The 14171-nt window shown below is 44.1% G+C and overlaps 1 protein-coding gene across 1 annotated transcript in view; it reads left to right on the plus strand.

The window, feature by feature from the left end:
* Nucleotides 1–14171, plus strand: part of KIF5C (kinesin family member 5C) — a 131942-nt gene that overhangs the window by 62879 nt on the left and 54892 nt on the right. Inside the window, exons 5-10 of the mRNA XM_021703005.1 lie at nt 2625–2673; nt 2945–3000; nt 3891–3978; nt 9535–9659; nt 12328–12432; nt 12806–12954. Coding sequence (XP_021558680.1) covers nt 2625–2673; nt 2945–3000; nt 3891–3978; nt 9535–9659; nt 12328–12432; nt 12806–12954 — 572 coding nt within the window. The remainder of the gene's footprint in view (nt 1–2624; nt 2674–2944; nt 3001–3890; nt 3979–9534; nt 9660–12327; nt 12433–12805; nt 12955–14171) is intronic.

A 14171-nucleotide genomic window follows, 5' to 3' on the forward strand; every position in this document is an offset into this window, starting at 1 on the left:
TGCACTAGGCCCATCATTTTAGAGATGAAGAAACTGAAGTTTCAAGACATAGCACTGGATGGCCAAAGTCACACATCAGGTTATTGGCAGAGCTGAGTTTAGACTCTTGATCTGACCAACCCTACATGCAGCACCTTTCCCATTATCTTAAACTTCTGCCCTTGCTTACTTCTGCTATGTACCTTTCCTAAATTATATCAAAACAAGGCAACAACTGTTTGCCCCATCATAAATTAGATCCAGGAAGTCTTTTTACTTTACAAATCTTTTTCTTCCCTTTGTTGGCTAACACAGGTTTCTCCTTGCCAGGGTTCTTTGTATCTAAGGATACAGAAGCCTGTGGCTTTGATGGGATCAAGATTTAGGAGCTTAGTACATCTTTAAGGCTGTTTGCATTTAAATACCTTAAACTACTGTAGGGTTCTTATGGGATAATCCTGGAGTAAGATGTTAAACCAATTATTGCCCTCAAAATAGGGTCTTGTAGTAGAATCTTATTAAGGTAAAAACAGCCCCAGCATGGGGTGGGAGGAGGGGGGTGGCAGGAAGAGAAGGAACAGCACCCAAGTCTCCAGGGCTGAATTTACAGTCTTCCTTTTCTGCATTTGTAGTTATGCTCACTTATTTCATATATCATAATTGCAAGTGGACAGGCCAGCTATTGACTGCTCCGTATTTTGAACTGAGTAGTGACAAGCTTAATCAAGAAAAAGAGGCTTGATTAAAGCAGTATTGAAAATCTGTTCCTTAAAGTGAGCCCCATAGAGGTTTTAAATGTTATTTCTGAACATGCTATTTCTTAATGCAAAGCAACACATATTTATTTTTCTTCCACCTGGTCTCACGAAGTATTTGAAATGACAAAAAAACAAAATCGTCCCCCCATCCCCCAAAAGCAGCCAGTATCTTCTGTGGTAAAAAGAAATTAATAAATCAGAGGGTTGTTTTTTTTTCTTCTCATATTAAATGTGAACAGGATTTTAATTGCCATATTTGCTAATATGTAATTTATGACTGCTTTTTAGTGTAATTAGTTTCTCTGCAATCTCTGGAAATAAGGACACGTGTACATCTCAAAGATAACAGAAGTCTTAATGAAAGCTAGACAATTTTGAGATGCACAGAATGGGTTGGAACCAGGGTTGAGTTGGCTACAGGGAGGCTGAGTTAGAGATGTCCAAGATTAGAGGTCAAATAGACCCTAGGATTCCAGCCACAGGGAGAAGTTTCAGGAGCAGTGAGTCTTTCCAAGGCCAGCTAGGTGTGTCTATGACGCACGAGGCTTGGTGACCGGGGAGTTTGACAGACAATCTGGCAAGCTCATGTTGTTAGGCAGACGGGTAACTTGGAGGGGATGCCCAGCTACACATTCCAGGGTTCGAAGCCAAGACCCCAGATCTCAGAGAAACTGGGAAGTCAGGAGGCTCCAGGACAAGGTAATGAACGGGACTGAGGGGTGAGGACTAGTGCTGGGTTGGGAAGGCTTCACTGCCCCCAACCAGAGGTCCAAGAGCGAGGATGCAGGGCTGAGGTTTCACCTATAGAGTTACACCCCAGCTTTACAACTGTTCTTTCAACTTTTTTTTCTTTCTTAACAACTTGTTTGTTGATTCCTTTGTTTAGGTTTCAAAAAAAAAAAAACAACCCATGAACGTGAGAGAAAGAAAGTTGATCTGGGAGGTGGAAGGCAGGTGTAGACAGAGTGCAGAATCCTAGAGAAATTTTTGACGTCATTAAGTCCAATAGTTTCATTTGACAGATGGGAAAACCGATGCCTATAGTTTTGGTTACATGTGAATTAAACCTCCATGGTCACATGTCTAGTTAAAGTTGTTCTCAGGTGTTCCTAGGGAGTTTAGAAGCCAGTTCCTAGTTCTCGGAGATTCTGACTCAGGAGGTCTGCAGCTGGGCTCACGACTCTGCAGTTTCTACAAAGGTCTGAGTGATGCTGATGCAGGAGGGGCTGGGGCTGGGCTCTGAGGATAATTGACTAGAAGGCTTCCTTTCCCCCTCACAGTCTAGTCTGTCTCTCATTAAATCCCATTTTGTTCCAACCTTTCCTGGCCTCCCCAAAGCTGGCCACCATCAGCAGCTCTCTCCCCATTACCCTGGAGCTCTTGTAGCTCCAAGCAAACTGCCCTTATCCCCATCCCCACTTCCTTCATGTGAATGTTTGGACCTGGTCTGGTGAGGGGGTCAACATCATGCATGAGGAGATGCCAACTGATGTCGACAATTACTCGCCAAGACCATTTTCTGTTCCAGCCTTGGTCCTACCTAGAAGTTTGCTTGGTGCTCATCGAGGGTGAAGGGTAGAGTCCACCCCTAAGTGGCCGTCTAGTGCACAATGTAAGGAGCACCTGAATCAAGACCACAGGGGCTGTACGGCGTGGGGGGTGGCCCAGCCCAGGCAGGGGTCCACAGAGCAGGCTGACGTGGCAGGAAGCTGGAGAGTGCAGGAGAGTTGGCTGGGGCTCTGTGCTGCAGGCCTCCGAATCCAGCTTTCTGCCCCCTTCTTGCTCTTCTTAGCTGTGCATGACAAAGGCTTTTATGAGTTCTAGTAATGATATTTTTTCAAATACAGCATGGCATTTCTGTTTCAAACTCAATTTGTTTTTAACTAGGTTTCCTATTTTGAGATCTACTTGGACAAAATCAGGGACTTACTCGATGGTGAGTAACCTGAATGCTTTTCCTCTATTTGTTCTTTAACTAAGGTCTAGGGAGGTTGAAGTGATTCACAGCTCTTCTGCTTCAGGAATTAATGAAAGTTTATAGAGATGTTTTATTGCCTTTACACTATCTGCTTATTCTTAGCCAAGGCTTAAACTTGCATATGGCAAAGAGATTAGATTTGCCTATCTTCGGTAACAATTTCTCTTTTTCCTCCAATACAGAATCTTTAACTTTTCTTTTCTCCTCTGCATGTCGTCGTTATTTGCAGTATCCAAGACGAACTTGGCTGTTCATGAAGATAAAAACAGAGTCCCGTACGTAAAGGTATGAGGAAGACTTGATGATGCAATTGACTTCTCTCCTGTCACTGTCATCATCATGGTTACCAAATATGCCCAGAATATTTCCTATAGAGTGTATGTAGGTGTTTCATCATGTTCCTTATATTTAATATCTATCTGGTTAAAAAACAGACATTTGATTTCTTCAGTCGTATCCCTGTGGGAATGTATCACAGATGTCTAATCACATGAGGTAAGAAGTGGAGAAGTGAACAAGTATTTATTAGTCACATGTAGAGAGGCTTTGCTAGTGGAGATAATTGTGTATACTTTGCAGTGAGAGCAAGCCTATCATAGCATTATGCCTAGAACTTCAAAGTGTCTAATTAAAGTTGGTGGCTAGCATGAAAGGCAAAGCAAAATTTCATCCATTTCTTTTTCTGTCACTGGTGTTCTTTATTTTCTGTTTCTACTGCTGTTGAGTATGCACAGGTACTTAAAAATCTAGGAAAAAGCTGGCATTTCTTTTATGGTTTACTTCTAGGTTTCCTGGGGTTTGCTCAGACTTCTCTTTGATGTAGAACTCAAGCCATAAGCCAGGAGGAAGAGCTGTTGGACCAATATGGCAGCCTTTGGAGAAATGGGAGAATGTTTAGCTGTCTTCAAATAGAGTTGCTTTCCAGTTTGTTTGTTTGTTTGTTTACGTTTTTATTTATTTATTTGACAGAGAGAGACACAGTGAGAGAGGGAACACAAGCAGGGGAGTGGGAGAGGGAGAAGTAGGTTTCCCACGGAGCAGGGAGCCCATGCGGGGCTTGATCCCAGGACCCTGAGATTATGACCTGAGCCGAAGGCAGACGCTTAATGACTGAGCCACCCAGGCGCCCCAGCTTTCCAGTTTCTAGTGGTTAACCTGATCTGACTCTTTTCCAGGGGTGTACCGAGCGGTTTGTGTCAAGCCCCGAGGAGGTCATGGATGTGATAGATGAAGGCAAAGCAAACCGACACGTGGCTGTCACAAGTAAGCATGGGGTGGTGTTTCCTCCCCTGTCACTTGGGATACGAATGTCTGCTCACCCACTGGGAGGGGTGGGTAGTGAGGTCCCAAGGAAATAATGCCGGGGAAGGCAGTTATGAAGCAGTGGCTCGGAAGCAAGCACACAGGAGTGTGCAGGACGAGAGTGTCTCAGCAGATCGTTGGAAGCATGCCTTCTGCCATTCAGGGAACTCTCGGGAATACTGGGTGAGGCTCGCTGGGCCCTGGTAGCCCCCTACGTCTGGACACTGGGGAAAACCAATCAACCAAGGAAAGGGGGTTAAAAGTCAGCTTCTAAATGTATTTCAACCACACTATTGTTCAGGTTAAAAAAAACGCAAGCCAACAAATTTTATATGCCAGTCATATGTGTGGAAAGAAACCCCGGTAGATTTCTACCCTGTTTAGAAAAGGAAAAGAAAAGCAAGGAGGAGCTCAGGAAGTGGAGCTGGGAGCTTTATTGAAAACCTTCCTATGCCATGTTAATAGCAAACACATTCAGGCCAGCTTGTTTACCTTGTAGTTCCTTCCTCGGCGTGCGCACATGTCTCCGGGAAGCAGGTCCTATGTCAGAGCAGCAGAGGTTCTGGCCCCCCATCTTTGGGCTGGCTGTCTCATTCTGAGGGGTATGGACAAATCAGAGGGAGTTTGTAGGAGGAGGAGTTGAGAGAACTAGGGATTTCTAGGTTGGAAGAAAGAAAAACTCTGAGGAGAACATAGGGACAGTGTAATATATTTCTTAACATGTTCAAGGTGCTGACATTAAGAAAGTCAGTTTGCTTTATATGAACCGCATGGGTAGGCCACCTAGGATTGCTGAAGCTACCAGGAGGCAGGTTTTGACCGACCACAAGAACTCTCTGCTCCTGATAGCTGCCCCAAGGAAAGCCTGCTACCTGGAGGGGCAGGGTTCCCTGTAAGGTATACAAGAGATGGAAACATCGGTTGGTTGACTGGTCTAGCCTCTCTAAGTCTCTTCCACCCAAGGCTCTGTGATTCTGTCACCCAGTACCGTAATTCTCTACCTTTTCTCTACCCTGACATCCTATCAGAGGATATTCACACATGCGGCAGATTTCATAGGTGAGCCTAGACATGTATACAGCGTAGGTTAAATTCCACGTCTTTTCTCTTCTGCTTTTACATATACTTGAAAGAATGTAAGACTGATATTCTTATAGTAATAGCATCTCTCATTTATAAAGAAGTTATTTATTTGATTTTTTAAGCTATTGTTAGTTGTGAATTATTCACGGCATACTTGACAATCCATCTTGGCCCCTTGGTTCAGAACTGTAGGTGCAGAACATTAATTATTTTTCTTATCATTCTGGTAAGGTGGTTTTTAAAATTACGCATAACATAGAACTTAGCATTTTAACCATTTTTAAGGGTACAATTCAGTGGCATTAAGTCCATTCATAATGTTGTGCAACCATCACCACTGTCTATTTCCAGAATTTAATCACCCCAAAGTTAAACCCCAGCCCATTGAACAATACCTCCCCATACTTCCCTGGTAACCGCTATACTACTTTGTGTTCCAATGAATTGGACAGCTCTATGTACCTCATAGAAGTGGAGGGATACAAGTCCTCTTGTGACTGGCTTGTTTCACACAGCATAATGTCTTCATGTTGTAGCATATGTCAGAATTTCCTTTCTTTTTAAAAATGCTGAATAGTATTCTGTTGTAGGTATATATTACATTGTTTGTTCATTCATTCACAGATAGACATGTGGATACTTGTGTTGCTCCCACCTTCTGGCTATTGTGACTAATGCTGCTGTGAACATGGATGTATACATATCTGTTGAAGTTTCTGTTTTCCCTTCTTTTGGGTATATATACAGAAGTGGAATTGCTGGATCATATGTCAACTCTACTTTTAATTTTTTTAGGAACTGCCACATTGTTTTCCATTGTTGTTGCACACCATTTTACATTCCCACCAACAAGAGTGTGCAAGAGTTTCAATTTCTCCACATCCTTGCCAATGCTTCTTAGTTTCTATTTTTGTTTTTAACAGCCATACTAATGGGTGTGAAGTGTTATGTCATTATGGTTTCGATTTGCATTTCACTAATGACTAGTGATGTTTGGCATTTTTTCATGTGCTTATTGGCCATTTGTAGGTTGTCTGAAGAAATATCTGTTCAGGTTCTTTGCTCATTTTATAATTGGGTTTTTTTTTTTCTTGTTGATTTATAGGAGTTCTTTGTATATTCTGGATCTCAATTCCTTATCAGATATACGATTTGTGAATATTTTCTCTCATTCTGTGGGTTGCCTTTTCATTCTGTTGATGCTGTCCTTTCATGCATAAAAGTTTTTAATTCTGATAAAGTCCAATATATCTGTTTTTTACTGTTGTTGCTTGTGGTTTTGGTATTATTTCCAAGAAATCTTTGCCAAATCCAATGTTATGACGTTTTCCCCCTATGTTTTCTTCTAGGTTTTATTGTTTTAGCTTTTACATTTACGTTTTTGATTGTTTTTGAATTAGTATATGGCCTAGGTAAGAGTCCAACTTCATTGTTTTTGCATGTGGATATACAGTTTTCAATTTGGTAAAGAGACTGTTGTTTTCCCATCAAATGGTCTTGACACTCTTGTTGAAAATTATTTTACCATTATATGTGAGGGTTTATTTCTGGGCTCTCATTTGTCCTTCTCTATGTTTGCCATTATGCCAGTGCCACACTGTTTCATTATTGTGGCTTTGTAGTAAGTTTTGAAATCAGTAAGTGTGAGACCTCCAATGTTGTTCTTTTTCAAGATTGTTTTGGCTATTTGGGGTTCCTTGAGATTCCATATGAATTTTAGGATGGACTTTTCTATTTCTGCAAAAAAACATGACTAGGATCTTGATACTGATTGCATTAAATCTCTAGATCACTTTTGGTAGTATTGCCATTTTCACGATGTGAAGTCTTCTGATCCATCGACACGGAACGTCTTTCAATTTATAGGTGTCTTCTTATATTTTGTAGTTTTTATTCTTTTAAAAATTTTTAGAAGATTTTTTTTTTAAAGTAATCTCTACACCCAACATGGGGCTTGAACTTATAACCCTGAGATCAAGAGTCACATATTCTACTGACTGAGCCAGCTAGGCACCCCTCATTTTGTAGTTTTTAATGTACATGTCTTTTACTTCCTTGGTTAAGTCTATTCCTAAGTATCTTATCCTTTTTGTTGATATTTTATTTTATTTTATTTTATTTTATTTATTTTAGAGAGAGAGAGGGAGAGAGTGCGTGAGTTGGGGTGGGGGCAGAGAGAGAATCCCAAGCAGGCTCCATGCCCAGTATGGAGACCGAAGCCAGGCTCGATCTTATGACCCTGAGATCATGGCCTGAGCCAAAATCAAGAGTCGGATGTTTAACAGACTGAGCCACCCAGGTGTATCTCTTTTTGTCGATATTTTAAATGGAATTATTTTCGTTTCAGATTGTTTATTGTTAGTATATAGAAATGCAACTGATTTTTACGTTGCTTTTTTATCCTGCAACTTTGCTGAATTCATTTATTAATTCCAACATAATTTTTGTGGAATCTTTAACTTTTTCCCCCATATATTCTGGAAAGATTTTTGGGGGGGCCACCAGAGGAAGCAGCTTTTATTCACAAGTTATCTCCAGAAACCAAAAAGATTATGTACCTACTTTCAGCACCTCCTATCCTTCCTGGAATTCTTGTTGCTCCACCTGGGGAAGGGAAGAGATATAAATTGCCTTTTGGTTTTCCAAAGCCCCAGTCTTTCCCCTCCCTCTGTAGTCTTAGAAATTCAGTAGCAATACTGTTGTTTATTTTTTCAGCAATGCCTGAAGTAGCTACTTAGTAACAGTTATGGGTGAAGAGGTATGAGGGGAAGCAGTTGGATGAGTAAGAGTGATGCACAGAAAACAGGAACATAGCCTATCAAAGGTCCTTCTGTCTTGCCTCAGTGGCTTCATCCTTCATTGGTTGCATTTCTCTTTACACCAGATCACACACCTTTCTGAATCAGATTGGGATTTCCATTACCAGCCATGGAACCCGCCCCAGAGCCATGAGATGAGCTAGTCCAAACTTGGGCATGTTCCTGGCCCACAAAGGCTTAAAGTGCTCGGTCAGGCATATTTTGTCACCCCTTATACATCTTTGCTGTTTTTCCATTGAGTTCAGGGGCTGTAATTTCTGGAGCCATAGTAGGATATGTGATAGGAATGTCAAACTTCATGTCAGACTCATAGTTGAGGAGGTCATGGATGCACCAGCATTTTCCAAAACACTGAATCCCTTCCTTGTTGGACTCCAGTTGGAATCAATCATTGTCTGCATTCTTGTTGTTTTCCACATACCAGATAAGAGACTGATATTCCTCTTTGAGTCCTGCACCCCAACTCATGATCTTGAGGTCTAGCATTAGTCTTCAGCCATCTCGGACAAGGGTGCCTAGAAAATTGGTTTTAAGAAATGATTGCTAGTGGGGGTTGAAGAAGACTATCACTAGGATCTCTGCTTGCCTAGTTAACAGAGACCAGGGTCCAAAAAGATTTCTTTTTCTATTTTTTTTTTAAAGATTTTATTTATTTATTTGACAGAGAAAGAGATAACGAGAGCAGGAACACAAGCAGGGGGAGTGGGAGAGGGAGAAGCAGGCTTCCCGCTGAGTAGGGAGCCCGATGTGGGGCTTGATCCCAGGACCCTGGGATCATGACCTGAGCCGAAGGCAGACGCTTAATGACTGAGCCACTCAGGTGCCCCCCAAAAGATTTCTATTTCTAGTACTCAGTACTAATGAAGCATATTTAATCTTTGAGACCTTCAACATGCCTAGTATGGATTATAGAACTCTATTTAAGGAAAAAAAGAAGTCTTAAATCTTAAGGTCATAATCCTTCCTTAAGAAAGCTTGTGATATTATGGATAAGGCAAGGCTTACACACATGATGAAGACGGAATACACTGGGTCCTAACCATGATGACCAAGGCTGAGGGACTAAAGGTGAGGGGGGAGGAAGCTGTGAGCTCTTTGTTCTTTTTTTTTTTTTCCAGCTGTGAGCACTGTGAGGCCGAGGGTCCATGGGGGCTTCAGGCAAAGCTAGAGAATCTGTTCTCTTGAACCATCCACTAAGATTCTTAATTTCTTTGCCATGTGAAGATACTTTAAATCTCTCATTGTCTTTTTAAAAGAAACTGTGGTCTTAGATACTTTTTAAATTGGCTGGACTTTAAAAAATGGAGCTATTAAGCATGATTTGTTGTGCTTTTTAGATGAGAGCCTTGCTACCTAAACTTCTTCTTTTTTTTTTTTTTTTAAAGATTTTATTTATTTATTTGACAGAGAGAGACACAGCGAGAGGGAACACAAGCAGGGGGAGTGGGGGAGGGAGAAGCAGGCTTCCCCGCGGAGCAGGGAGCCCGATGCGGGGCTTGATCCCAGGACCCTGAGATCATGACCTGAGCCGAAGGCAGACGCTTAATGACTGAGCCACCCAGGCGCCCCTAAACTTCTTATTCTTTGCAGAGCAGTAAACTATTTTCCTTTTCAGACATGAATGAACACAGCTCTAGAAGTCACAGTATCTTCCTGATTAATATTAAGCAAGAGAATGTAGAGACCGAAAAAAAGCTCAGTGGGAAGCTTTATCTAGTTGATTTGGCTGGGAGCGAAAAGGTAATTGGTTCCTTATTTGTATTATCTATAATTTTCCCTGTTATTTGCTCCAGTGTGCAATGGTATAATTTTTATACCCTTTCTATTCCCTGGTTTTAAAGAGCTTTTAAAGTTTCTGGTATTGTGCCAAAATGCTATTAAACTTCACCTTCGTTTCCCTGCTCTCTTTTCTGGTCCTGAAGTTCCCTATTCACATCACAGGAGGTGCTTTGAATGTCAACTCGGATTTATGCTTAATGGGCCCCAGTGATGACATTAGGCAAGTGCTGGTGTGCGCCTAGCCTGGCAGAGGTAGTTGTACACATGGGGGAGGGACATGACCTTCTGTGGAAAGGGAAGATCCCCGTGTTGCACCAGATTCAAATAGGCCAGAAACGGACTTTGCCACTGGGCCGTGGCAGTCCTGCCACGTCAGTCCCTGGAACCTGGGGCTGTCCCTGCATTCCCTGCTTCTCCCTGCAGTGGGTGTGGTCTGACAGGGCCTCACGTGGGCAGCCTCCCACTTCCTTCAGGCCACACACCAGGCGGGTAGCCAGGGGTTTGGCCCAAAGCCCTGTTCCTTCTCTCTGGTTTTGTCAGGGCTCTCTTTTGGCATCTGTCCCATGCTCTCCTAGGCACTGGCTGAGGTCATACTCTAGACCAAACAGGCTCCCCATAACCTTCTACCTGCCCCCTCCTAGCCTCACCTCCATAGCACGCTGCCAGAGATTCCTGCTGCCACACCCTGCCTGGGGGCACTGCTCCCCTCGGGCGACCTCACAGAGCAAGTCCCTGTGCACAATACCATGTGGCCTCTGTCATCGCTGACAGTGCTGACTGTCCCCAGGGGCCAGCCCTGGGGCTCGGCCAGTCTCCTGAGCTGTGCAATTGATCCCCACTTACTGCACCCCACCGCTGAGTTGCTATACGCCACGTTATGGCTACTAACATCCATGTAAGTAATGGCTACTTGAAATGTTCTCCTGTACACATCTGTAAAGCCATGAGCAGAGTCATGTGGATGTTCCTGGAAAATTATCTGGTTGGGAATCTAAAATTTTACTGGTACAAGCTTGTAACTTTAATGAAACAGACATGAACCAGAATAGGAAGACGGAGCAGCATCGTTTAGTTCTAGACTGAACGTTGGCAACCAGGCTGCACTTTGCTGCTGCAACAGCTGTGTGGGTCTGGAGAAAGAGCCCAGTGGCCCCTTTGTTCTTCCCGAGTTTGCTTTCTTTCCCTTCCAAGCACGGAGGGAGTATTTGGGGCCTACAGCTGGAAACAGCTCCATGCTGCCAGTTGAGTGTGGAGGCCTGTCCTCTGCACAGTGTCGGTGGTTATTGCTTATGATATTTGTGGGGCATTTTAAAGTTGTGGTCCTGTACCTTGTTTCTTTCACTCCCATCTGTCTTCCTTTGCCCTAGATGTGCCCACAGGAATGTGTCAGTCAGTGTGATCTATTAGAACGAACTCTGGGCTTTAATCCCCAACTCCCCTAAATGGTGCTCTTGCCTTGGACTGGCAGTTTGACATCTCTGGAGCTCAAAGTTTCCTTGTCTGTGGAAATGGAAGGCAATTGTACCTGTCTTGCATATTTCGTGGAGTTCAGATGCTCAGATAGGAAAGCACCTTAAACCACACCGTGTGAATAGGCTGTTACTGGTGACCCGTCAGCTGTATGATTTCTCTGTCTGCAGTGGTGTCTACACACACACAATTCTCAGAGAGATGAGTATCTATCGTGTTTGAAAACACTGCCGCCTGCATGTGCATTCGTTTTTATCCCTCGGAGTCTCTCCTTTATCCCTCATGACCATCAGTCTTGGCGCAGTTTGCGATCAGTTCCCTGCCGTCCTGTCTTCAGAGAGGAGCTGCTCCTCCCGCATCGTTTGCCCAGCCAGTCGGGCCGGGGAGCATGTTGGCTTCCCTTTCTCCCTGGCATCTGTAAACTGCTCTCTACCTAGAGCAGACACTATCAATAGGAAATTGCCAGGAATAACACAGCAGAGGAGGAACCGTACGTGGTTCCCCGGCCGCAGAGAGAAGAAACAAGTCCACAATGTAATATACACTTTCTTGACTTTGTGATGCCCCCAGGTATCTTTCCTTTTGGACAGTCGTTCCCTTTTTCCTTGCTAGCGGAGTCAGTAAGGCAGGGAGCAGAGAGTCTGGACAAACCGCCCCCCCCCCCCCCCAACCACCACCTCTTGTCCTTTGCCTGAAGGTGGAGCTCATAACGTACACTTCCTCGATATGTCCATTCATCGTGGCCAGGACAGTGTTTTCGCGTCACGCTTCTCCCTGGGCTCCCTCCGGCGAGGAGGCCGTGGCTCAGGCTGGCAGGGCCCAGCCTTTCGGTAGTGACAGCACTCTTGAAGCCTGGTTTCCCTAGATGGATGTCCCCCAGGGAAGCATCTGCAGCTCCACCCCTGGAGGCATTTCAGCCATTCCCCTAAAACCTAATTGAGAGGAAAATGACAACAAGACAGAACAAATCCCCAGCCTCAGGCACAAGGGAAGGTTTGGTCAACGTGATTCTTACTTACTTTTATTTTTTCTTGCGTTCCAGGAGGATTCACATCCGCCTCCCTCAATCCCCAGCCCTGCGCCCTCCTGTGAATTGGAATTTTCTACTCTGTGCTTTTGCTGTCCTGTGCAGCTCACTGCTTTCTCTTCTCTCTGGTAGGTCAGCAAGACCGGGGCCGAGGGAGCTGTTCTCGATGAAGCTAAAAATATCAATAAATCTTTGTCTGCTCTTGGAAATGTGATCTCTGCCTTGGCAGAAGGGACAGTAAGTGATCCTATCCCCCTCTATTAAATGATATTATGAGAAGTCGCTTTTTGGGTCTGTGTCCTCTCTTCGCCACATACCCCAGAGATTAGTTTGTTTTTCTTTGGAAAGAAGCAGAGGGAATCCTGGCTGTAGACATCCTACTTGCTGGGAGATCTAGTCCATTAAAATGTATGAATGGTGATGCTAATTTCCTATGACCCAGGTCCCAGACTGGGCACTCTAAATGTTGGCCAAATCCAAAGACTGGGCAACAAATTCTTATTTTACACATGTTTCTAAGCCCAGTGTGCCCATCGCTAACTTGCTTGTGTTTTCTCTGTGAATGGACAATGGCTGTAATAGCCAATACTTTTTTTTTTTCCCTAAATAGAAAACACACGTGCCATACCGGGACAGCAAGATGACTCGGATTCTTCAGGACTCTCTGGGTGGGAACTGTAGAACCACCATCGTTATTTGCTGTTCTCCCTCTGTCTTCAATGAGGCTGAGACCAAATCAACACTGATGTTTGGGCAAAGGTGGGTGTGGTCTCTCGCTGCCATGCTCTGAGTGAGTTGGGGAGGGGCTAGTGTCAGCGAGGACGTAGAAGGAGGGGCAAGCAGTCCGTTACGAAATTGCAGCTAGCAGGTGTTGCCTGTAAACTTGAGGCATCGTTGACCGAGGCCAAAAGAATAATTATGTTTTAAAAGAATCCAGAGATATATGCCAATCAGAGGTATGATATTTTTTAAAAAATGCTGAAACTTATTATAGATGTGACTGCTGGTAATTCAGTGGAGTGTTGCTTTTGTTCTTCACGGAATTAAGTCTTATTCTTGGATCACAGGATTTCAAGTGTGTACAGCTCAAGACTGATAGCTACCTTTAATTCCAGTACTTGGGAACCATTACAGAGTTGCTAATAGAAAAACCAGAAACTTGGATGAATATAGAGTAGTTGCATGAATATAAAAGGGGGGGCGAAGGAAATCCTCATACGAACCCTGGGAGTGGGAGGTACACTGTGGGTACTGAGGAGAGGGCACAGTGGCGGCCATCTTCCCACCTTCGGAAATGTCCGAATGAGATTTCCGGGATCTCGGAGAACTAACAGGTGGGCATCAGGACAGTGCGGTAATCCCGAGACAACATTCACGTGCGTGGGTTAGTGCGGGCCTTCCTGCCCCCTCCTGCCCAGCACCCCCTGCTGCCCAGAGCCCGCCTCCTTCAGCCACGGCCCCTTGGTGCCAGTTCAGCATGTGGGTTCCAGTGCCACCATGCCGTTCAATTCTGAACAGTTGTGCAGTCTTCAGAGAAGTCACCAGTTCTCTATGGGCTTCACCTGCCTTATTTGTAAACGGATGCACAAAGCTCTCCCCCTGCCTTCCTCCTGGGAGTGTGTTGTGCGGTCATGCCTGAGAAACAGTTTAAGATGCCTAGAGAAAGGACAGATGGGGGTGGGCAGGCCACATGGGAAATTGTTAGGGCTTGTTTAAACTGCATTAAACCCCAGTCATTTCCTGAGCCCACGGCAGAACATAGAATTACGCAGTCATGGCACCTGTGGGATGTCTAAATAAATAATAATTACATTGAACTATTATAGAACTAATCTATCTTTTAAACTGGATTTGGGTCCTTTACTTCTCAGATCAGTTCCTCTAGTAGTCAGATGCTTAGGTCATTGGATTGCAGGAGGATAACGCCTACTTTTCTCAAGGGTCATGGGATACCTATAAACCAGCATCTGCTTATG

The sequence above is a fragment of the Neomonachus schauinslandi genome, chromosome 3 (assembly GCF_002201575.2).
Source record: "Neomonachus schauinslandi chromosome 3, ASM220157v2, whole genome shotgun sequence".
Classification (NCBI taxonomy): Eukaryota; Metazoa; Chordata; class Mammalia; order Carnivora; family Phocidae; genus Neomonachus; species Neomonachus schauinslandi.